Source organism: Tursiops truncatus, chromosome 15 (genome assembly GCF_011762595.2).
Source record: "Tursiops truncatus isolate mTurTru1 chromosome 15, mTurTru1.mat.Y, whole genome shotgun sequence".
NCBI lineage: Eukaryota > Metazoa > Chordata > Mammalia > Artiodactyla > Delphinidae > Tursiops > Tursiops truncatus.
The window spans coordinates 81951062-81974295 of NC_047048.1; the positions used below are offsets into that span (position 1 = coordinate 81951062).

General features: G+C 62.6%; 1 protein-coding gene across 4 annotated transcripts; it reads left to right on the forward strand.

Moving 5' to 3' along the window:
- The first annotated feature begins 335 nt into the window (after positions 1–335).
- NPEPL1 (aminopeptidase like 1) lies at positions 336–21392 on the forward strand. Of its 4 annotated transcripts, none has more exons than XM_033841214.2 (13): positions 336–586; positions 1279–1464; positions 2019–2189; positions 5384–5473; positions 5922–6003; positions 7664–7806; positions 12458–12535; positions 14688–14788; positions 15508–15631; positions 15953–16129; positions 16596–16706; positions 17321–17442; positions 17982–21392. In XM_033841214.2, exons 1-12 carry the CDS (start codon positions 437–439, stop codon positions 17438–17440), a joined length of 1533 nt encoding a protein of 510 aa, XP_033697105.1. In that variant the 5' UTR covers positions 336–436; the 3' UTR covers positions 17441–17442; positions 17982–21392. The 4 variants fall into 4 exon arrangements, 3 of the variants coding, with proteins under 3 accessions (XP_033697105.1, XP_033697104.1, XP_033697103.1); XR_004522301.2 differs by having other exon boundaries at positions 337–586; positions 17227–17442; positions 17982–21391; XM_033841213.2 differs by lacking the exon at positions 17982–21392 and having other exon boundaries at positions 17321–17477.
- Positions 21393–23234: the final 1842 nt, after the last annotated feature.

Genomic DNA, 23234 nt, shown 5'->3' on the forward strand with positions numbered 1-23234 from the left:
CGGAAGTACCGTCTGGAGAACTGTGTTTCCTCACTAGCACGGAAGGACCCACCTCGGGACCTGCCCCAGGGTCAGGGCCTGCCACGGTCTGAGGCCTGCCGGGGCTTGAGGCCTGCCGGGAATGGGGCCTGGTGGGGCCGGGCCTGGGCCTACTGCCTGCGGTGCGGGGCCTGGCGGAGTTCGGGGCCCGCCACGGGCCGGGGCCTGCAGGTCCGGGCGGCCCCGGGCCGCCCAGCCCGGGCCTGCCCCCCGCCCCGCCGGCCCGGCGCCCCCTCGCGCCCCGGGCGGGCCCTGCACGTCTCGCGAGCGGCCCGGAGCGGCGGGGGAGGCGGGGCCGGCGGCCGGGCAGGGCCGGGGCGGCGCCGAGGCCCGGCCGGAGCGGGAGCCCAAGCGCGGCGGGCGCGGTGGCCGGGGCGGGGGGCTTAGGCCGGCGAAGATGGCGAGCGTGGGGCTGCAGTTCCAGGCGAGCGCCGGGGACGCGGACCCGCAGAGCCGGCCGCTGCTGCTGCTCGGGCAGCTGCACCACCTGCACCGCGTGCCCTGGAGCCACGTCCGCGGGAAGCTGCTGCCCCGGGTCACCGAGGAGGTGAGCGGGCCGCGCCGGCCGCCATGCGCCGCCCTGCCGGCGAGCGGAGGTCGGGCGGGGCCGGGCCGGCCGGGAGGCCGCGGAGGCCCCGCCTCGACCGCCCGGCGCCCCCAGCCCGCCCGCCCGCCGGCCCGGGCGCGCCCAGCAGGCCAGGCCGGCCGGCGAGGCCCGGGGCCGCCCGCCTCCCAGGAAGCAGAGGAGCGGGCTCCCGTCCAGCAGCCCCGCCCGGAGGCCGCGCGTGCCCCGCACCCACCCGGGCCGCAGGCTCGTGGGCAGAGCTGGCCTGTCCTTCGACCAGGCGCGAAGGAACTGCCCTCGAGGGACCGGGCCCCGGCAGCCTGCGCGGCCCTGACACCACCTTCCAGAACCCTTGTGGCGGTGCCGCCCGCCCCCCTCCAGGGGCACCTGGCTGCGTCCCACCCCAGTGCAGGTTTCCAGCGTTTTTAGCATAGCAGCCTCCAGCCTGGCCGTTTAAGTCCCCACTGTTTAATCCCACGAGGGTGGACGCGTGCCAGCATACGCACACAGCGCTTATCTAGTGAGATGTGACACTTCTTAATTAGGGATCCTGGGTGCCGCGGGGAGGCTGCAAAGTGCCCTTTTAGCAAGTGAGGCAGGCGTCTGCGCGCAGGGCTCTGGCCGGCGGCCCTGTAAAGGCTGGTGTCTGTCTTGTGTCTCCCCTTCTGATGCAGCTCTGGCAGGCTGCCCTAAGCACGCTCAACCCCAGCCCCACGGACAGCTGTCCCCTCTACCTGAACTATGCCACCGTGGCCGCCCTGCCCTCCAGGGTGAGCCGGCACAATAGCCCCTCGGCCGCGCATTTCGTCACCCGGCTCGTGCGGACCTGCCTGCCGCCGGGAACCCATCGGTGCATTCTGGTGAGTTCTTCTGAGGGGCTGGCCCCGCACGGGCCCCCGAGCTTCGGGTCGCTGCGTGCTGGCCTGTTGGCCGGGGCCTGTGGCTCAGCCCTCCGGACCGCAGAGCACTCCGGCCCACGGGATCCCCGGTGCGGATGATGCTGCCGCGACCGCACCGTGCAACCCCGGCCTTACCGCTGCCGGGGATACCGAGGGTCCCGAGACGGAACGGTCTACCGCAGATCAGATCTGAGACTCAGACCCAGGCTTCCTGAGCCTGTGTCCGCTGTGCAGCGCTGCACGTCCTGCCTTCCTGTCTCGAGAGGCAGTTGACCCCATCTGGTGGCTGACATTTTCTTCTCACATCGTGGGACAGTGATTCCGGGGAAGGCCCCTGGGATGATGGCTTTGCTGGGGCGTCTCCGTCCAGATTGTTTCCACAGTGGCCTCTGACCCAGCTCTGGGGCCCTAGCACTTCCTGGTGGCGGCTCCCATGGGTTGGGCCCTGGGTCCCATCCCCCCGCCCCAACCCCGCTTCGCTCCCCTTCACCACAGCTCCACTCTCTGTGCTGCAGATGGTCTGTGAGCGGTCGGACGCCTTCGCCTCGGCCTGTGCCCTGGCCCGCGCTTTCCCACTCTTCACCCAACGCTCGGGGGCATCACGGCGCCCGGAGAAGAAGACCGTCACAGTGGAGTTTTTCCTGGTGGGACAAGACAACGGGCCAGTGGAAGTGTCCACTTTGCAAGTGGGTGTCTGGAAGTTCAGACCGGGGCCCCATGCCGCACTCCCCGTCACCCCCCAGCTTGGGCAGAGCTCTCTTTCCCACTCCCTGGGAGTGGACAGGGCTGCTGGCATTCCCGAGAAGGCCCCCGGGGCCCGTCCAAAGCCGGGCAGCGGGCTCCCTCTCCCCGGGGTGGTCTCGTTCTCAGGGTTCGGTTCTGTTCAGCCAGTGTTGATCGAGCACCCACCCCGCACCAGGCGCTTTCACGTTTTGATGCTGATGCTCTTGCCCGTGTGTGTATCGCGTTACCCTTCATGGTGCACTTTTACGTATGTTATTTCATTTGATCCTCCTTCGTTTGATCCTTTTGAGGCACGGCGAGGCTGGAAGTGATTTCCAACCTAGAAGTCCTCGTGTGGGCCGAATGCCAGCTTTCCCTCCCGTGGTGACCCTCCCAGCCCAGTGGTGCTGCGGTCTCACCCTCCCCACCTGCAGCCCCCGCTCCAACCGCCAGACTCAGGTGGTCCTTTCCCCTCCCCTCCCTCACCTGGCGCTCTGTCTCCAGCCCCTTGAGCAGCCCCTCATCCGCCCTGTGCCCCCAGGTCTGTAACTGCTCCCCCTCCACCGGGATTCTTTCCCCTAGGAGGAGACCATGTGCCTCATCTCTGCCCTCCTGAGACAGCTCCTCTTTTCTCTTCCCTTCACCTCCCATGGTCCGATTGCTTTGCCTGTCTTAACTCCCTTTCCCCCCTCAGCCCACCAGCATGGAGTTCGCCCACCCCCTTCCTGACATTGTTTTCCAAGGGCCACATCTGTCTGACTTGAGCACTGGTCATCCCTCCTTGAAGGGCACCCGCCCAGCCAGGAGCCTGAGCCTTCTCTCCTCCCCATACCTTTCCCGCCTGCCCCGCCCTCTCCGCATTCCCTTTGTGGTCGCCACCCCCCCCCCAACCGTGGGGGCATTCTGGCCTCACTCCCTCCTCTCTGGGTGGTTTCAGTGCCCCTGGGTTCCAGCCTGCAGTTGGACGCCAATGATCACTCCTTCCCTCCAGCTCCAGGGAGTTCCTTCTGCGTTCTGGGCTGGGGCTGGAGGCCTGAGCCTCCTCTAGCCCCTCCAAGCCCCTCTCCTCCTGCCCGCAGCCACAGGGACTGGCTTCCTGCTGTCCCTTGGCCTCACCAAGCCCAGTCCTGCCCAGGGTCCCTCTCCAGGGCCCCTCCGGCTCTGGTTCTGCCTGGTCTCAGTCCGGCTTCTGCCCACATCCCTTCCTCGGGGAGGCCTGGCCATCCTGGCTAGCCCGGCCTCTCCCACACTGCCAGACCCTCTGCCAGCCGAGAGCCATCCGCGCCGGACATGACGCATCTGAGTTTAGCCTCTGTTCCCTGCGCTGGAGTCAGAGTCCCCCAGCCCCCGGAGGGCCGGGTCCTGGTCCCGTGCTTAAGAATCCCGGCACCGGCTTTGTATGTGATGAAGGGTCTCCCTGGCCCCTACGTCCCACCCGTCCTACTTTGCCCACCTGCACCCCACTGTTCTCTGGGACCATGGCGGCAGCCTCCTAACTGGCCTCGCTGCCTCCAGACTCCCCCCTCCGGTTCCGCTTCCCACTGCCTCACAACCAAGCAGGGGCCAGCGCTTTGCGAGTGCCTGTCAGGTGTCAGGCGCTGCTCCGAGCACGCGTGTGCGCACACACTTAATTCTCACAACTGCCCAGTGAAATGGGTTCTGCTAACTCTCCCCACTTAGAGTTGAGCAGACTGAGCCTCAGAGGTATTAAGCGACTTACCGGGGCCACGCCAGCAGGGGTGGAGCCAGGCTTGACCCGCGGCCACCGTCCGTCAGCCGAGGGGAGAGGGGATGAACATGACCTCTGCGTGTGCACGTGCCCTGTCTGCAGTGCCTCCCGTGGTGGCCGGTGGCAGGCTCCTGCTGCCCTTTGGGCGCTGGGTCGGTGCGCAAGGCCGGTCTGTCTGTGTCCTTCCCTCTGGCCCTGTGGCCAGAACAGTGTCACATCAGACGACCAGGAAAAAGGGTGGGGGGCTGTGACACTCACATGGGGCCCACGTGAGAAAAACACCTCCCCAGCGGGCCCAGGGACCTTTTCTCCATTGGGAGGATCCAGAGAAGCTCCTGGAGGATATGGCCTTTGAGAAGTGCCTCAAAGCGTAGCTGGGATCTTGGCAACAGAAGGGGAGTCGTTTGGTCTGCTCAGGCCACCATGACAACAGCCCACAGACGGGGGGCTTGAACAGCGCATGTTTAGGACGTCCAGGATCACGGTGGGTCCTGTGAGGGCTCTCTTCCTGGCTTTCAGACCACCACCTTCTTGCTGTGTCCTCTTCTTTTTTTTTTTTATAAATTTATTTATTTTATTTATTTATTTATGGCCGCGTTGGGTCTTCGTTGCTGCGCGCGGGCTTTCTCTAGTTGCGGTGAGCAGGGGCCGCTCTTCGTTGCGGTGCGTGGGCTTCTCGTTGCGGTGGCTTCTCTTGTTGCGGAGCACGGGCTCTAGGCCCGCATGCTTCAGCAGCTGTGGCTCGCGGGCTCTAGAGCACAGGCTCAGTAGTTGTGCCTCATGGGCTTGGTTGCTCCGCGGCACGTGGGATCTTCCCGGACCAGGGCTTGAACCCGTGTCCCCTGCATTGGCAGGCAGATTCTTAACCACTGCACCACCAGGGAAGCCCGCTATGTCCTCTTCTTAGGGGCAGTCATCCCATCATGGGGCCCCACCCTCCTGACCTCGTTGAACCCTGACACCTCCTAAAGCCCCCTAATACCACCCCATTGAGGGTCAGGGCTTCAGGACATTCAGTCCATAACAGAGGGCAACACCTCCTCCTGAGAAGGGGGTAGGGGCTTGGCAGAGGCCAGACATAATGTGTGTTCAGAGGCAGGCAGGAGGGCCACCTGCCACCTGGATGAGGGGCGTACGTAGCAGAAGATGAGGTTTAGAAAGCAAGGTGGGCCCCTCGTAGGCCGGGCAGCCACACTTGAAGGGTTCCTCTGTGATTCTGGAGCTGCGTTGGACGTTATGTAGACGGCTGGAGGGTCACGGGCAAACTTTTGCTTCCCTTCTACCTGCCCTCGCTCCCCTGGCGGCAGCCCTGCAACCTGTCCCGGGTGACGTGTGCCTCTGACAACTCTGGGCCCCTGGCCATTGGATGAGGAGGGATGCCTTCCACCTGGTCCCGGGGCCCCAGTGACGGCCTTTTGTTTCTCCTAGTGTTTAACAAGCGCCACAGAAGGCGTGCGGCTGGCAGCCCGCATCGTGGACACGCCCTGCAATGAGATGAACACAGACACCTTCCTCGAGGTTCGTAGCCCTGGGGTCCTGCCAGGACTGGGATGGTGTCGGTAGACCCCAAGGAGAGTCAGGAAACCCAGGGCTGCAGGGGGATGGTCCACAGTCTCTGCACCTCGTCTGGGGAAGCCGCGGGCTGCTGCGGGCAGAGTCCTGCCGTCCACCCGGAGCCGAGGGGCCCCCAGGCCTCAGCTGAGGGTGGAGGGAGGGCAGAGCTTCCTCCCCAAGGCCCCTCGGCAGGCCTCCAGCCATGGGCTGCAGGAAATCGCAGATTTGGAGGGGGAGCCGCCTCTCCTGGGTTTAATCATGCTCAGAGCCAAGAGTCAAAGCCACGGCATCACAGCCCATCCCTCTCCCACCGTAAGGCATCTGCTCACCCTGGCCCAGGCCCTGGCCTCGCCCTGATTTAAGCCGTCTTCACGTGTTTGTGTGTTGTTGTTTTTTCCATGAACACATCCAGGAGATTAAGAAAGTTGGAAAAGAACTGGGGATCGTCCCAACCGTTATCCGGGATGAGGAGCTGAAGACAAGAGGATTTGGAGGTGGGTGGGGGCTGGTCCTCGCAGATCCTGCCCTCAGGAGCGGCCCGGGGTACCTGGGTGGCAGGGGGGCACCAGGCTGCATGGTGTGTCGTCCCAAGCTTCGCTCTGAAGGAACCCAGCCCGTGTCCAGCCCCGAGGCGAGACCCTGGGAAGCAGACCATCTGTGGGGGAGAGCGGAGGCAGCGATTCAGATTCTGATTCAGATCCTGGAAGCCTCGGGAGCCAAGGCCTCCCCACCCACTCCCTCTGCAGCCTCCCACGTGCTGCCGTCCTGGCTGCCCGGCTCACCCAGCAGGGCCTTTCTGTTCCTCGAATACACAAGTTCACGTCTACATCAAGGCCTGCACTTGCGGCCCTTTCTGTCTGGGATGCTTTCCCCCGAGATAGTCTCACGACGGGGCCGTCTTACCCTGCGCGTCTTGGCCACCTCCTCAGAGAGCCTTTCCTCCTTGCCAGGCCCGTCCTCCCCCAACTCCCAGGCGCTGAGGTGCGGTGACGACTAGGACAGGAGCTGGGAAGGTCACTGTCGTTGTTATCTGAGGCTGCAAAGCCAATTACCCCAGAAGGTAGCAGCCGAAAGCAACCCGTATCCCTTGTCTTGCAGTCCTGTGGGGGGGGGAATCGGGCGTGGCTTAGCTGGGTCCGGCCCAGCGTCTCTCTCGAGGCTGCGGTCATCTGAAGGCCCCACTGGGGCTGGCCGCGTGCTCCCAGCAGGGCTCACTCATGGCCCCGCCAGCAGGCCTCCGGGCCCCACTGGCTGTTCCTTGTCTTGTGGGCCTGTCCTTAAGCAACTTACAACGTGGCAACTACTTCTCTCAGAGCAAGGGCTCCGAACAAGAGCCAAGAAAGAGCAAGATAGAGGCAAGGTCTTCTTCTGTCACCTAATCTTGGGAGTGGTCTTGTCATCTCTGCCACACCCAGAGGCACAGAGACCTGCCGTCCTGCCCATGCTTCGGGGAGGGGATCCACACGCTCGTGAATGCCCAGAGGCAGAATCTGAGGCACACGTTAGTGGAGGCAGAGGCCGTAGTCAGAAAGCTTCACGGAGGAGGTGACGTTGGCAGCGGGTCTCGCAGGATGAGTAGCAGTTTGCCAGGCAGCTATTACTGCCTCTTATCCTGGTTGCTACGGTTACTGGTCTGATTACTGGGGGACCGTGAGGCATGGGCTGTGCCCACAGCAAGCCACAGTTTTCTTGAGAAGATGGGGCCCAGGAACCAACAGTGAGGCAGTGGTGGGGGCGAGGTCGGGAAGGGAGGTACCTCCTGAGTGCACAGAGAGGTTAGGGAAGGGAGGGCAGGCAGGGGCTGGAGTGGCCTTGCAGAATTATCCAGAAACCACTTCATTCTGCAATCCTGTTCACGTCTTTCTGGGAATGATACAGTATTTTTTTTCTCAGCGGGTTTTCTTGCCTCACAGTACTTCGTGCAGAATTCATTTGCAGTCCCAGGGCAGTGAACTCATTTGCCTTCCCCGATCCCACACCGGCCAGGGGGCGGGAGAGGGCGGGAGGGGGCGGGAGGGGGCAGGGGGCTCTCCGGGAGGAACGTCCACAGGCCAGTGGCTACTTCGGGGGGAGAGCAGTGTTGCTGGGGGGCTTCCGGGAGTCCTCTGCTGGGTCCAGCCCGCACCTCACTGACGTGTCCTGTGCTTTCCCTAGGGATCTACGGTGTGGGCAAGGCCGCCCTCCACCCCCCAGCCCTAGCCGTCCTCAGCCACACCCCGGACGGAGCCACCCAGACCATCGCGTGGGTGGGCAAGGGCATCGTCTACGACACCGGGGGTCTCAGCATGAAGGGGAAGGTGAGGTGCGGGGCTGGGGCTCGGGCGGGGCCGGGTGGGAGGGCCCCTTCTCAGGCGTCGGAGGAAGGAGCAAGGTTCCTGGGCCTCGGAGTCGGGGTGTCCAGGGGGGAGACCGTGGGGCCCAGTCCCCCGAGAGGCAGACGATTTCACGCCCGCACTTCAGACAGGAGGCAGGAAACAGAAAATCTGGAGGAGCAGAAGGAAGGGGCCTGGGGAGACGCCCACCGTCTCCATGACCGTCTGAGGTCCCCCAAGAGGATGCTTAGTGGTGGTTCTCACGAGACCTTCGGAAAGCAGACACCCTGGTTAAAGGGAGGGGAGTTTGGGCCCAGGAGCCAGGCGCCTGGGAGCGTTGCTGGGAGGCTGCAAGTCCCAGAGTCTCTCTTAAGGGGCGGCCCCTTCTCACGCCCAGGGGCCTGCCCTGCACCAGGAGCAGGGGGAGAGGTGTCTTCATCTGCTCGTCCCACATGCAGGTGCTCCAGGCCCAGGCTGGGCTCTAGGGGGAAACTGGAAGAGGAGAGTCAGCCATCCCGGAGAGGGAGCTTGTAGACGGCCGAGCGCGAGCCAAGCTCGCGCAGGGAAGACACTGGCGACTGGCAGCCCTCGTGGCTCTCAGACGCGTCCTCTTGGCCCAGATGGTGTTTTAAAATCCGAATTCGTTACCAGCATTTAAAAACAGGAAGAATTCTCACGGGACTGGGTCTCGTACCTTTTGTAACCTCAGGGGACCTGGCAGCGCTGGTCGTGCGTTGGCACCTGGGGCGCCCTGCTGGAGCTAAGCGGCAGCTGCCCCTGTGGGTGCGCCTCCTTCCTCCGGCTGGTGGCCGGTCCCGCCACTCCCTGTCGCTCCTCTGACGTCACACCCCAGGGTCAGCTGCTGGTTAGGGTAGGGCTTGTGCTGCTCCTCTTTGCATTTCTGTATTTGGTACCCAGAGTGGAGGATCTTTTTTTTTAACATCCCTCCTCTTCTAAACAACAAAATTACTTTCAGGACTAATCGGGAAATGAAACAAATAATAAATGTTCAAAAAAACCAAACACCAGTCGTGAATTCCCCGATAGTGAATTCCCTTTTATTGAATTCCATACATCTTATCATGCCAATAAAAAATTAAAAATGAATGTTATAGTACAAATAAAACAGTCATCCATTAACACCTCTAAACAGCATTAATGTGGGCTTACCTGGTGGTCCCGTGGTTAAGACTCCACCTTCCACTTCAGGGGACGTGGGTTTGATCCCTATTCAGGGAAGTCCGCATGTCGTGAGGTGCGGCCAAAAAAAAAAAGAAAATAGCATTAATGTCATTTTTGATAGGAAAAAACTGACGCCTCCACGCTGTTCTCGCGTGGTGATGCGTGCCAGCATCAGGCTCTGCTGCCAGGCCTTAGCTTCTGGGGACTTGTCAATGACTTTATCCAAATCGGTCATCTTCACATCTTTGTGTTCACTAGACAGAGGTGCCGGGTTGGTCAGTCTGTGTTCACTCATGGTTGACCCAAAACAACACAATTCATTTTAATTTTGAAGAGTTTCTATCCCATGAAGCAGCTGATACACAAATACTCAGGGAAAGTCTCCAACAGTAGGGTCCCTCAGCAGAGACTGCTAAGAATCCCATTTCCCAAGAAACTCCCCAAATTGGTGTAGCAGCCGTGTCTCCGGTCCTTTGAGATCAAGTCCAGCAGCTTTCAGACGTCTGTGGAGTAAAAACATTTTAAACACCACGACTCCAGTGGTTCCCCGAGACTGAGGGCAGCGAAGAGGCTCGCTGCTCCCTGGGGTTCGCTCCGAGCGCACCATCCGAGGGCAGGAACTCGCCATCCCAGGCGCCGTGGACGCTGACCGGCCGGCCGCCTCCGGAGCCCGCCCGACTCAGAACCAGGGCACCTCGCGGAGTCTGCGCCACCGGCAGCGATGAGCATCCGTGTAGGACAGTGTTGCTGGAGTCAGTGTTGTAGGAGTGAACATAGGTGGATTTGAAGCTTTTATTCACGTGATTAGGGCTCGCTTCAGCCAACAGCAGGAGGAATATTTTTTCCACTGATGACAACAGGCAGACTGACTTCTAGTAGGTTTATTACCGTTTTAAATGCTCTGCAGATGATGAGCCCCTCTAGCTGCACCTGGGGCTGGCTCCCCGCCCACACCCTTGACGAGGGCTCTTGCCTTGAGTTCTGGGGGCAGGATTTCGGGCTCATTTGGATGGTGGCTTGTTGGAGGGCAGGAGTGAGAAGCAGGACTTCCTGGAAATTAGTCATTTTGCCGGTGGTACCCTCTCCCAGTTTTGCAGGAAAAACCCCAGTTTTCAAGGCAAATCAGGATCAGCATGAATTAACAGGTCTCGAGTGTGTTAGACTCAGGACCCCTTCCAGTCTTAACAAGTATTGATTCCAAAGAGATTTTGCTTATAAGGGTGATGTCTGCTGGTATTTACCCTACTAGAAATTAAAACTGGGAGATTTTAAAGATATTTATTAATTCATTAAAAAATAACAATATGACCCCATTGCATACCATTGTAAATAATACAGTTTTATGAAAAGAACTGTATTTTCCAAAACGAAAACAAATTACCGAGAGGAGTGGCAGTGTTTTACATTTTTGCAGCTCTTTAATGTGTGCCTTAATAGACGACAGCTGTGATCTGCATTTAGTCTGTTGTGATCTGTTTTGGTTGAAATATAAAAAGAAAATCTGGCCTCAGTCCTTTTGTAGTTAGAGAAGGGAGAAGCATTTTAGGACCCTCTTCAGGTAACTCAGGACATTCTTCTTTGCTATTACACCAAAACTCGACAGGTGGGAGCTTCTGAAAGGTTAGTTACGATGTGGCATCTGAAACCACGTCTGCGCGCTTTGGTGTTCTGCTACGTTGAAATCTGCGGGGTCTGTCTCGAACTTTGTATGACCTTATAATATCACCCATGATGTGGGTCATTTGGAAAATATTGTTCACAGAGTTATGCGGAACCTCCAGATTTTGACACATTTCATTATATAATATCTTTTAAAACCATACTCGTTAATATCACCATCTAGCTCATGTAGAAAGGTGAGTGTTAGGAAGCCCTCATGGAGGCAGATACAAGTTTCCCAAACTTCTGGTTTTTGCTTGGCAGCTCCGAGTTCACCACTGGCACCAGGCAGTGCCCGGTGCCCTCCTGGAGGCGAGAGGCTCACTTTGATAGTTTTTGAGAAAATGGCTGCAGATACCTGAGTCTAGATCCCCAGCACGTGTCAGTGGTTCCTCCAAGTACAACGGTGTTTGCAAGAACAGAGAGGCTTGCTGAGCTCAGGAAGGACTCAGTGCCCGCTCCCACTTGGGCTCCAGCCGACCCACCGTGACCGACTGCCGGGCGTCGGGGAGAGAGAGCAGGGCCTTCCCGGCACCTTCCATCTCATCACAGACAGTTTGGGAACAGCTGTACTCCACGGCTGAGATTTTGAAAAGTTAATCGTTTACTGCTTCAGCAAGAAGACTCGAGTGAAATGAGCAGTGCCTTATTTCCCGGAAGGCCTGGAAATGAATCCAGTGACTACCAGTTCCCGTGGGGCCCCGGGCCACGGCTCCAGCCATCACTGCCCCTGCCCCATTGGTGCACGCGTCAGCCTACCAGTGACCAAGGCGTTACCATGGAAATCGTTTCTCTTATAAAAACAGGAACGACGGGTGGGGTCCGAGAAGCTGACACAGTCAATTGAGCTGCGTTTTTGGTGGGACATTTGTTCTGCCCGTGACAGGGGATCACGGGGTTTCAGGGACCATCTCGAGCCATTTTCTGTGTGGCCATTTTGCAAGGGGTTTGATTCTAGGTCTGAGGCCCTGTTTTTCCATTTAAACAATCTTGTGGTTTCTTGCAGATTAGGTCAAAAGAGATGGCTTATTTTCAGTAGTGCTAGCTGAGTCATTTTCACTCAACGTAATTGGAAAAGCAGCTCCGTTTATATCTAAAGATACTTTCCATTAAAACTCGAGGCTCACGTAATCCAATAAGGGTTGAGAAAAATCTCTTGGCACCTTTCAATCCCAAATCCTTACATCCGATGACCTGTTGTTAATTTAAAATACGAACCTGTTGGTTAGTGTTGGGAACCTATGGAATGTAAAAACGCGTACCTGCTCTCAGCTAGCCTAAAGAAAATCGTGTTGCCTCTGGGGCCGGAGGGCGCCTTTGTCTCCAGTGATCCTCCCATTAGACCCGTCACCCCAGAGACGCCAGCTGGGGCGGGTGGCAGGTATCCTCAGGGTGGGGGTGGGATTGGTGATGTCACAGTGACTGGTGACATTTGGGAAGAGCTCCCATTAACCCGGACGGGGCGGTCAGGGTAGGGGGACTTGGTCATGGCCTAGCCAGGAGCCAGGCCACGGCGAATCCGGCAGCTCTGGACGTCTCCCCCTCCCCCTCCCCCCTTGCAGAGTTCCCTTCAGTAACTCCCAAAGCTCTGCTCGAGCCGGAGGCACCCCGGCATCTTTAGCCCTTGCTTCCCGTTGCTTCTAGGGGACCCCAGGCGACCAGTGGCGTTTCCTGGGTTCTGTGGGCACCAGGTCCTGCACCTCCGGGGCCCTGATGTACGGGCTGCGGCGGGGGCCCTGGCGCTGGGGGGTCAGCATCCGCTCACCTCTCTCTCGTCCCCCTGTGCCACCCACAGACCACCATGCCAGGGATGAAGAGGGACTGCGGGGGCGCCGCAGCCGTGCTGGGGGCCTTCAGAGCCGCCGTCAAGCAGGTGGGTGCGGCCCCATCCTCCCCTCGCGGCCCTTCTCCCCAGAGCGCCCCCCCCCCGCGTCCTTCCTGAGCCTCTGCAGCCCCCTGGCCCCTTTCCCTCTGCACCCCAGCCCTGGGCCCCTCGGGCTCCTCCACCCGAGCCCGAGCGTGTCACCTTCGCCTGCGCGTCTGGCTTCACGGGTACCCGCTGAGTTCTGAGAGCCTCGCCCGTCCGGACCGAAACGGGAAGGGTGCCGTGGAGCAGACTGCCCGCCCGGCCTGCCCGCCCTCACTCGGGGTCCGGTGCTCAGGGTCGGGGTCTGGGGAGGGCCGGGCTGCTGTTCGGAGGAGGGGGCCCGGGGTCGGCCCTGGAGTAGCCTGGTGGCCACTTTGAGCACAGACGTCCAGGGTAGCCGGAGGGCCCCTCACTCCCCACCCTGGGCACGCCAGGCCTCGTGGAGCCCAACGATTGGAACCAGATTCCTGAGCCAGAGGAGCCCCGTCGGGGGGGCCAGCGGCAGTGGCTGCTCCCTTGTAGAGGGTGTTTATCCAGCAAAGGGGGGTGGGCGCACACCGGCCGTCCAGGGCCACTTACCTCTCAGTGTGGCTCCTTCGGGCGCTTCTGAGAAGCCCGGCCCTTCGTGTCACCAGATACAAGCTCTCCTTCCCCACAGACAGGGGCCACCTGAGCAGCGTGGCTCCCAGGGGTGGGCGTCCAGTGAAAAGATGTTGGCAAGTAGTTTCTGCCCAGGCATCCCCGAGAGGGGAGCAGGAAGTCCGGGAGGAAGGAGGGCTCGGCCTGCGTCCCGACGGTGCCGGGGGGCCTCCCTAGGAGGGAGAGCTGCGGCCACGGTACCGACCCCCCAGGAGCAGCACGTGGCCCCCCCCTCTGCGGAGCCAGGGGTGGGGTGGGGAGGGGGTCTTGGCCCTCGTCCCCTCGCCCTGCTTGGCACACGCAGGCCCGGCCTGGGGGCCGCACCCAGCTCACCTGCCCACCTGGGGCCCTGCGGGCTGAGCCGGGCCGCCCCCTCGGTGGATGAGCTCGACGGGGATGCGAGGGGAAAGGCCCAGCCGCGGGCGGCTGCTGCTTGTTGTCAGCTCGTGGGGGAGTGTCTGGAGAGCTCACGTGGCCGCGCTGCCCGGAGTCTTTGCTGAGGGGCCCGGGTAACTGCCCGTGGAGGGTCTGTCCTGGCATCCAGACAAGCCGGCCGGGAGGCGCCGCAGCAGGTAGACCCGTGCTGTGTGCAGGGAGCTGCTTGGCAATTAACGCCGATTCATCAGCTGGCGGCCGTGCGTGGTCTCGGGGCTCCTCTGGACCCTCCACCGCCAAGCGTGCTGCCGTGGGCTGCTGGGGGTCCCCACCCCACAGGGGCCGAAGCCTGGAGGCTCCGCTTGTAACTGGTTTTGTAAGGAAGGGAGCGGGCCTCAATACGAGCCCCGAAACGCTTAACGACGGAGACGGACCGTAACCCACAGAATAGCATAAGTATCCCCGCGTCACACGGGCAGGCACAGTCACTATTCACAGCAGAATCCCGGTTGCTTACGGTACAAGTGACAGAAATAGAAAACCACCATGGGGCAAACAGCAGTGTAGTAATTGTCTCAGGTGAGAATGACCCACAGATGCTAAAACCAGAGGTGAGTGTGGTGAGAATGGGAGCGAGGAGGTGAGTCCACGCAAGGGCTTCTGCGGTGGGACACGGGGGCGGGGGTCACTGTGTCCCCGTGGACTCCACCGGGCAGGGACAGCACACACGACCTGAGGGTAGGCACAAGGAAACGCCAGAGACAAAAGGCCAACCTCAGAAGCCCGCAGATCAGCAGGTGTGTGGTGAGGGACCGTGACCGCTGGCCACCCTGTGTGGGCGGGAGACAAGGGCTAAGTGAGGCCCCTGGGGAGCGGCCGGGCTGGGACTCAAACCCGGCAGCGCAGCCCTGCTTCCGGGCTCAACGCTGCATTGCACGGACTTTGGTGGCGGACCCCTGGCCTAGAGCCCGCCGCCAGGACCGCGGGGAGTGCCGGAGGCTGTGCTCGCCGCTCCCTGGACTCCTGTCTGCCTGTCTGTCTGTCTGTCGCTGTCCTGGTGGGTCAGAGGGGAGTTCCGGCCCATCCTTGCCCCACTGCCGGCACCCCCAGACTGTACCTGGAGCCTCCGCCCTTGTCCCTACAGGGTTTCAGAGACACCCTCCATGCCGTGTTCTGCCTGGCTGAGAACTCGGTGGGACCCGGCGCCACGAGGCCGGACGACATCCACCTGCTGTACTCAGGAAAGTAAGGCCGACCCCGCCCGCCCACCTCACAGTGCCTGCCCCCCTCAGGTTGCCTCTGTTGTTGGAACTCGTGGCCCTTCCCAAGACCCGGCTGGCAGCCCTGGCCACGCCCAGCTTACCCCGGCCAGGGCCAGACGCAGTGGGGAGGACGCCCTGTGTCAGGAGCCCCTGGGCAGCAGCCGCTTGGTCCCAGGGTAGCCGCGAGCGTGGCCGTGTCGCTGCGCGAGGTGTTGGGCGCCCCGCAGGGGCTTGGGACCCACCCTGCCTTAGGGGGACAGGCCCTTGCCGACCTTTTGGCTTACCGTCCTTTGGGTGTCTGAGGCCTGCACCCCTAGACCCCCAGCTGGGGGGCCCTCCCTGCATCTCCTCCCTGAGATCAGCCCTTGGGCTACCTCTTCTCAGCTGCAGGAGGAGACACTCGAAAGTCACAGCAGGCAGCCTCTGGCGGAGCAGGTGGCCCAGGGTTCAGAATAGCGGAGTCCGCTCGCCCGCCCGCCCAGCCCTCCCACGGGCGCCTGTCCCCAGGGTGACCCCGAGAGGCGCCGCCTCCCCTCACTTACCCAGGCAACCCTGTTCTCCCATCTGACAGATGAGGAAATGGAGGCACGGGAGCGGGGGGGGCGGGCATCGCTCCGGACCCCCTTGCTCGTGGCCCTGGCGCTGCGTTTCTGTCGGGGACAGGAAGGAGGGGCTCTCAGTGGGGTCTTGGCCGCACCCTAGGACTGTGGAAATCAACAACACGGACGCCGAGGGCAGGCTGGTGCTGGCGGATGGCGTGTCCTACGCGTGCAAGGACCTGGGCGCCGACATCATCCTGGACATCGCCACGCTGACCGGAGCTCAGGTGGGGCCCTCAGCAGTGGCCCCGAGGAGCCGGAGGCCACCTTGGCTCTGAGGGGGGCGGGGCCTGCTGTCCCTTCATCTTCGTAAGGGGCCGGAGCTGGCCCATGGGGCTCCGTGGGGGTGCAGGCGCGCAGGGCCCGAGGACCCCAGCGGGAACGTCAGGGCAGGACAGGGACCGTCCCCCAGGTGGCCGCGCTCAGGCCTCTCTCGCTGTCTTGCTGCCTCACTTTCTGTTGGCCCCTCTTCTGTCCTGGGTGTTCCCCGCCACCCCGACCTGGATACCCTCCCCGCCGGCTCTCTCCATCTCTCCCCACGTCCCCAGGGCATCGCCACGGGCAAGTACCACGCGGCAGTGCTCACCAACAGCGCCGAGTGGGAGGCGGCCTGCATGAAGGCCGGGCGGCAGTGCGGGGACCTTGTGCACCCGCTCGTCTACTGCCCGGAGCTGCACTTCAGCGAGTTCACCTCGGCCGTGGCAGACATGAAGAACTCAGTGGCGGTAGGTGTGGAGCAGGGCAGAGCGGGGTCAGAGCGACCCCGAGAAGCAGCAGCAGGGCAGGGCAGGGTACCCCCCACGAGGCCCCAGATTCGGGCTCCGGTCGGGGGAGGGGAGAAATCGTCCCAAGTGGGGACGCGCCGCTCTCTGGTCTCGCTGCCGGCATGTCCGCTCGGCGGGTGCCGGGGTGTCCTCCCCACTCCGGGCTCTGCCTCCGTCGCCCCCATCAGCTCTTTCGCTGGCGCCCCCCTCGCCTGGCGTGAAGGCAGACCCCGTAGCCCACGGGCATGGCCCTCGGGGTCACTCTCTGCCGCTCCCCGCGTGGTCGCTGAGGACGGTGGGGTGGAGCGGGTGCGGGGCATCCAGCGAGGGCCCAGCTGGACGCAGCCCCGAGGGCGCTCTGGGCGAGCCCCTCCTCAGCGTCCCCGCCGCCGGGTGCCGAAGGGTCACGGCCGTCCTCCTCCCCCAGGACCGGGACAACGGCCCCAGCTCCTGCGCCGGCCTTTTCATCGCCTCGCACATCGGCTTCGACTGGCCCGGGGTCTGGGTCCACCTGGACATCGCTGCGCCCGTGCACGCCGTGAGTCCAGGCCCCGGGGGTGCCCCCGCCTCCCCCCGTTAGGACTCGCTTGGCCGGCCGGCCGCTCTGCTCCCCTCCCCGGCCCCTCCTCACCCTCTCTTGCGTCCAGAGCCCCTCTCTGGCTCCAGAGCTGCAGGCTGAGCTCATCGGAAACATTGTGTGTGAGGGTCACACGGCCAGCTGTGGTCCCCCTGACCTCTGGCCTCCTCATCCCTGGGAACAGCGTGGCTGCTGCGTGGAGTCCGTCCCAGCCGACCCATCCTCGGCAGGAGGCCCAGGGCCCTCGGTCTCGCCCTTTCCCACCCCAGGGAGACGGGCTGGGGGCAGGGAGCCCAGGGCCGTGTCCAACAGCCCGTTGCCCACCGGCCCGGAGTGTAGCGGGACAGAGAAGGGGGCCGTGGGGCATGTTGGGGGGCAGACGCCCTGGTCCGGGAGCCAGGAGTCCCCACCCACACCCCGGCCGCGGTTTGCCGAGCAGCTGTGGCTCGGCCGCACGTGTTTCCACTGCCCTCGCCCACAGGGTGAGCGGGCCACGGGCTTCGGTGTGGCTCTCCTGCTGGCGCTCTTCGGCCGGGCCTCTGAGGACCCTCTGCTGAACCTGGTGTCCCCGCTAGGCTGTGAGGTGGACGCCCAGGAGGAGGACGTGGAGAGGGACTCCAAGAAGCGCAGGCTCGTGTGACGCGGCTGCCCCGCCCGGCGGCGCTGGGCTCTTTACCTCACTGTGCACTGATTAATTGTAAGCAATTGGAAGATTATACCTTAAGATGAACTTGGGTTTGTTCTGTTTTTAGTTGTCGTGGTGACGGAAAGGCTCCTTCTTGTCAGGCTTAGGAGGCAGCTCAGGGTTTGGCGGGGGCCCCGGGGAGGGCTGTGCGGGCAGCAGTGGGCTTGTTTCTGTTTGATTTGCCGCCAGCTTCTGCAGACCGCGCTCCCTGCTGGGGCCTCCGCACGACCCCGGGCCCCAGGACGCGTGCGCGGCCCTGACGCTCTGGGCTGCGCGGCCCTTGTGTCCACGGTGGGTGCCGTGGCCCAGTCTCCAGCTGGGCCCTGTGCGTGGCACCCACATTACAGAGAGCCCAGGCCCGTGCTCCAGCCAGGGCTGCCGCTGCCTCCAGGCAGCCCTGCCCTTTGAGAGGATGGAGGTGACTTACTTCGGGGACCCAATTTTATGGAGCAAGAGGAAGCTCTACTCCGGCTCCTTAGAATTCGCTGGGGGTGGAAGTAAATATGGCTGAACCACATCACATTTTTGCCTCCGTCTCACTCTCTCTCCAGCCCGTTTTAGAAAGCAACCCTGACGCCTGCCCATGGGCCTGAGGCTCCGGGATGCCACCACCTTCTCCCAAACCAGCATCTGGCTTTGAGATGCAGCTTGTCAACCTCGTTTTTACAGATGCGCACCCCGGGGCCCTCGGGTCCCGGCCTGCACACAGCCTGGGCCATCTTGGATCTGAGGGTTCAGAGCGTAGACTCCTCGGGCTCTTAGGGCTTTCCCACGACCTGCAGTCTGCAGGGAAGGCTGTCCCGACCCCCCGAGCACATCACGAGGCAAGTGTTGTACGGGTTCAAGTGAAGGTCCCCCCCGGGCATGTTCCTAGGTGCTGAAGGGCCCAGTCTGGCCAGGTTTCAGGGAGACCCCTGACCTGGGCCCAGCGGAGGAGATCGGGGACTCGGGCCCCACCCGGCATGGCGGCGGCTGCCCACGCCTCCTCTGCTGGGGACGGGAGGGCGAGAACGCGGCTGCAGGACACTCGTCCCCAGGCTGTGCCCTGACAATCAAGGTGACTCTTTCTGGGTTTGGTCCCAAGCATGTATTTAATGACTGCCTGCCGTGGGCACAGCCCCGCCTGGGAAAACCATGGCCCACGTGTTAAGTCGCAGTAGTAGTGGTCACAGGGTGCTCGGCGGGCCACGCTGTGAGCTCAGGGAGGCGCGGGGGCCGGAGGGGCCAGGAGCCTTCACGGGTCATTAGCGTGCTTAATGGTCTTGAAGGAGGCAGCTCGCTCCAGCTTCCCCCGAGAAGCCCTGGAGGAGCCAGAGATCACCGAGGTGGCCCAGCTCCTCCTCCAGGCAGCTGGCACTGTCCCCCCCCACACCCCCCACAGAGGCTGCAGGATGCAGGGTCAGGGAGCCGGGAGGAACTGAGTCTCCCTTGTGTGGGCACAAAGGCGGCCTTAGGCCCGGGGACTCAGCTGGGGAGCAGCTGCAAGGGCTTGGCATCGGGGGACCCAGGGCTGAGGCAAAGACCCTGCTTCTCGAGGCCAAAGGGCCTGAGGACGTGACGGCTGCTTCCCATGGCCCCTCTGGAGCCCCGGCAACAGGGTGGCTGGGGGCCGGCAGGCCACGGCAGACCACTGATCGTGGTCTCGGGCGAGCGGTACAGGAAGCTGAGCCTGGCCAGCAGCTTCTGCTCCAGCTGCAGCTTGCCCAGCTCGCGGACCGGGAAGACGGCAGCGCAGAGCCCGAGCACGCGGACCACGTCGGGCAGCTGGTCGTACATGATGGACCGGGCGATGCCGGGGAAGTGCTCGTGGATGAACTTGGCCGCGACCATCACCACCGACACGAGAGCCCGACGAGGCTGGGTGGGGGGCGGCCATCAGAGCCGCTGTCCCGGGAGAGGGGTCACAGCCCCTGACTCAGCCCAGCTGGATAGGGGCGCAAGTGCCAGCTGCCCACGGCCCCCGAGGCCTCCTGTGGGTGGGTCTGGGGTTCCAGCCCCCGCCTGGGGTTGGAGGGCGGGGTGACGGGCACCCGTGGAGCGACACACGTTATCACTCTGTACACAGGAATGAGGGACAGGACGGTGGGAATGTCCCTTTCTGCTAGTGGCTTGTGTGACCGACAGTAAACCACCGTCTTGGTACGTTTCTGAGGCCAAGGGAACAGGGACTTGTGCCCCCCCCGGGGCAGTGCTGGGGTGCAGGGGTGAGGCGGGACCGGAAGGTTCTGAAGAGCCCAGGGCACGAGGCAGGTTCTTAGAGCCGGGGGAGCCTTACCTGTATCCCGCCAGGAAGTCCAGTCTCCGGGGGCTGACTTTGTCGTGAAAGATGACCAGCTCCATGTTCTGGCCGCAGCCCCGGCTCTGGTCACAGCCTGGCCGCCACTCCTGGACACTCGGCCGCCGGGCTGGCCGTGAGGGCCTCCGCCGGCCTCAGCTGCTGCAGCCGGACTGTGGCGTTGCAGAAGAACGCCAGGCGGTCCACGTCCCAGGACCCGTGGGAGTGGGCTGTGCAGGAGACACAGCATCAGGCCCTGGGGATGTCTGCAGGCTCGGGAAGACCCAGTGTCCCCCAAGGTGACTGGGTCAGGGAGCTTGCCTCGGATGGGCCCGGGATGGACGTTCAGGGAAACGAAACCTCTAACGCTCTCCGGCTCTCCCCATACGCAATGCAGCCTGGCCCTGCACCCAAAATGCACCCCTTTTTCCTGCCTTGTTCAGGGGCCCCCCACCTGGAGGCCCCTTCCCCAGCCGGCCCCTGGCAGTACCTCCCGATGGGCCGGTAGTTGTGGTCTCCCTGGAAGGCTCAGCCTTGTCCCCTGGTGCACACGGATGCACCCCCTAAGAGCTCGCGGGGCCCCCAGGAGCACGTCCGCGACCCCGCCAGCCCCTCCCCCAGTCCACGTTGGTTGGGTTGGCATCTGCTGCAGGACACTCTGCCCAGAACCTCTGTTCACACTGTTCCCTGGCAAATTGATGTTCAGCAGTTTTGTTTATTTGTTTGTTCCTTAACAAAAGGTTGCTTTGGTTTGAGATTCAGCAAAAACACACGCCGCCTTCTGCTTCCTCTCCATTCAGGATTCAGTAAATTAGCTGTTCTCCAGTTGGCTTCGGGGCCTCGCCTCAAATGAGCCTCCCGCAAGCTAATGCGTTTAAAAGCCTCGGAAAAGTACCAGGCAGCACGCACGCGACAGACAGCGTCAGCCCCCTGCGAGCGGCTGGCTCAGCCCTGCGCCCGACCCCGTCTGCCCCAGCAGCGCCATCTGAGGCCGGGGGCAGGGATGTGAGGGCGGGATGGGCCCTTATCAACTTCCAGCCGGGGGGCCTCTCTGTGGTCCTGCGAGCTTTGGGGATGAGTCCAGGGAGGATTCTTCAGTCAGGAAAACAAAAGAGACCAGAATCCACAGGCCGCTTCACAGTCACCTGCAGTTAGCATAGTTCAAACACGAGGGGCCTCCGTCTGAAACCGTGAGTTCCTATTGGCTGCGTGAGAAACTCTGCGGGGCTCAGACCCCCCGCCCCCTCGCCGAGTCAGCTGAGAAAGTCTCCCCAACTCCGTGACCGTGGCCTCCCTTGAGATGCCTGACTGTCCCTTTCTTCTAATGGGTCGGCTGAGTTTCTGTGGCGTCCGCGAGCGTGCTTGGTCCAGCGTGGGGATGGCCTGAAGGCGGCTTCCTCGGCCAGCAATCTTTATTAAGCGCCACCTGTATGCACCCGTGAGACACGCACTCCTCTCGTGGGGTCCTTCCCAGCCTGCAGCCCTGGGGGGCCAGCTTCTAGCTGGGGAGCCAGAGCTGGCCTGTGGGAAGCTGGAGGTGGGCTGCCCCCGGCACCCAGGTGGCCCGAGCTGTAGGCGGCTCGCAGGCCGGAAGCGGCCCTCAGGCCCACCTCAGACACTTGCTTTCTTGTACCAACCATGGAGATGTCATTAGCAACTAGTAAAATAGTATCTTGTAAGCAATTTGCCTCGTTCAGGGCACATTATCTTATTCCCACCCCGGGGCACGGAAGCCAGTGTGTGTGCGCGCGCGCGTGTGTCAGGCAGGCGGGAGATTCAAGCCCAGGGGGCCGGGCTCTTGCTCCATGATTTCCGCCTTCCGTCCAGAGCCCTCTGACTTTTGGCAGCCCTCCCCATAGTGCAGGGCGCAGTAGGCACCCGTCCATGGAAGAATGAGGTGAGTGAACAGATGCGCAAGGCCGAGGCTGGCCAGACAGAAGCGGCCAGTTCACAGGGCGCGTCACTGGCCAAATGCCCCCGGAGCTCTGCGTGCGGCCCCGGGCTCTGGGCCTCAGTTTCCCCATCTGTCTGGCCCTGGACCCTCTGGCCTCCTGTGATCTGAGAGGCTGGATGCTGACTGTGCTGCTCAGGGGCTCCGGGCCGGCAGAACTGGGTTCAAACCCCAGCCCTGCCTGTTCTGTGGCTTGAGAGCTGGAGCGTTAGCCGGTTACCTGTGTCCTAGGGACCCCCTGCGCCTGGGGAAGTGCCGCCCCCGCCCGTGCCCGGCGCGCAGAGGGGACACTTACACGGGCTCGCTCCTGGCGAGGCTGAGCCTTTGGACCAGCTGCCCCGTGTCTCCGCGTCTGTGTAACACCCCGTGTGTTTGCCGGATGCTTCCACGGTCCTGACCAGAGACACATTCCTGAGGGTGGAGGGAAAGGAGACACGATGCTGAGAAACAAACCAGCCAGGGGCATGGGGCAGCTTCCCTCCCACCTGGCTGCCAGGGCTCCCTGCTAAGATGGGCTGAATGACCCTTGTGTTCACCTGGGGCCCCTCAGTCCCCGAAGCCGGAGGAAAGGGTGACAAAGGATCCTGCCACTGGGGAGTGTGGGGTCTTCACCAGGCAGCATCCCCCCTCTGCCCTCTGCCCTCTGCGCGCCCTTCCTCCACGCGGGCCTCACTCAGCCCTGGAATTGCACGTGGGCCGGCACACACGTCTCCCACTTGCCCCAGCGCACCTGAGCATCATTTAAGGCCTAAGAGGCCAGCGGGCATCAGGCCTGTGGTCCTTGTGCTCCCAGCACCCAGAGGCTACTGTGAAGTTGCCCAAGACGGGTGCTCAGCACAGGAGGACGGTGGACACGGCCAGCCTGTCCCGGCCCCTCACCGGCCCCCGAGCCTCAGTTTCCTCGTCTGAAGGTGGGGAGGGAAGGGGTGCTCCAGGTGGAGGTACAGCAGGTCTCCGAAATCAGGGTTTCCTGGTGTTAGGACAACAAGAGGTGCCCGGCCACCTTGCACGAGGAGAGTCGTCACGGCAGAGGGACCCCATTACACGTGGGAGCTGCCATCGTCTGCGCCCGAGCCAAGAAGACAGCACGGAAGGCAAACGCCCTGCACTCCCTCCTGCCAGCTGTGCTGGGAACCCGGAGAAGGTGCCGCGTGCAGGGCGAGGGCCCTCCATGCCTCTGTCTCCTGTCAAGGGCTCTTTTGTGTGTGTAGGCAAGTCGTCAGCCAGGGTTGCAAGGGCCTGGCAAAGCACAGTCCCACCAGCCTGCTGGGGCCCCCCCGAGGAAGGCGCCGTTTCCTCCTGTGGATGGAAGACAAGGCAGCCCCACTTCCTCCCCAGCTCTGGCAAGGAAATGGGCTATAAATAAACAGCCCACAGACGACAGTTACAGCAGAGGGGACGGCCTGGCTCTAAGAGGGGGCCCTGGGGAGAGGGCTAGTTGGGGAAGTGCTATCTGAGCTGAGATTGCAAGGATGAGTGAGTATTAAATGATGCAGAAGATGGAAGAAATCATTTCAGGCAGAGGGAACCACATGTGCAAAGGCCCTGTGGTGGGAAAGGCCGTGACACGCTGGAGGA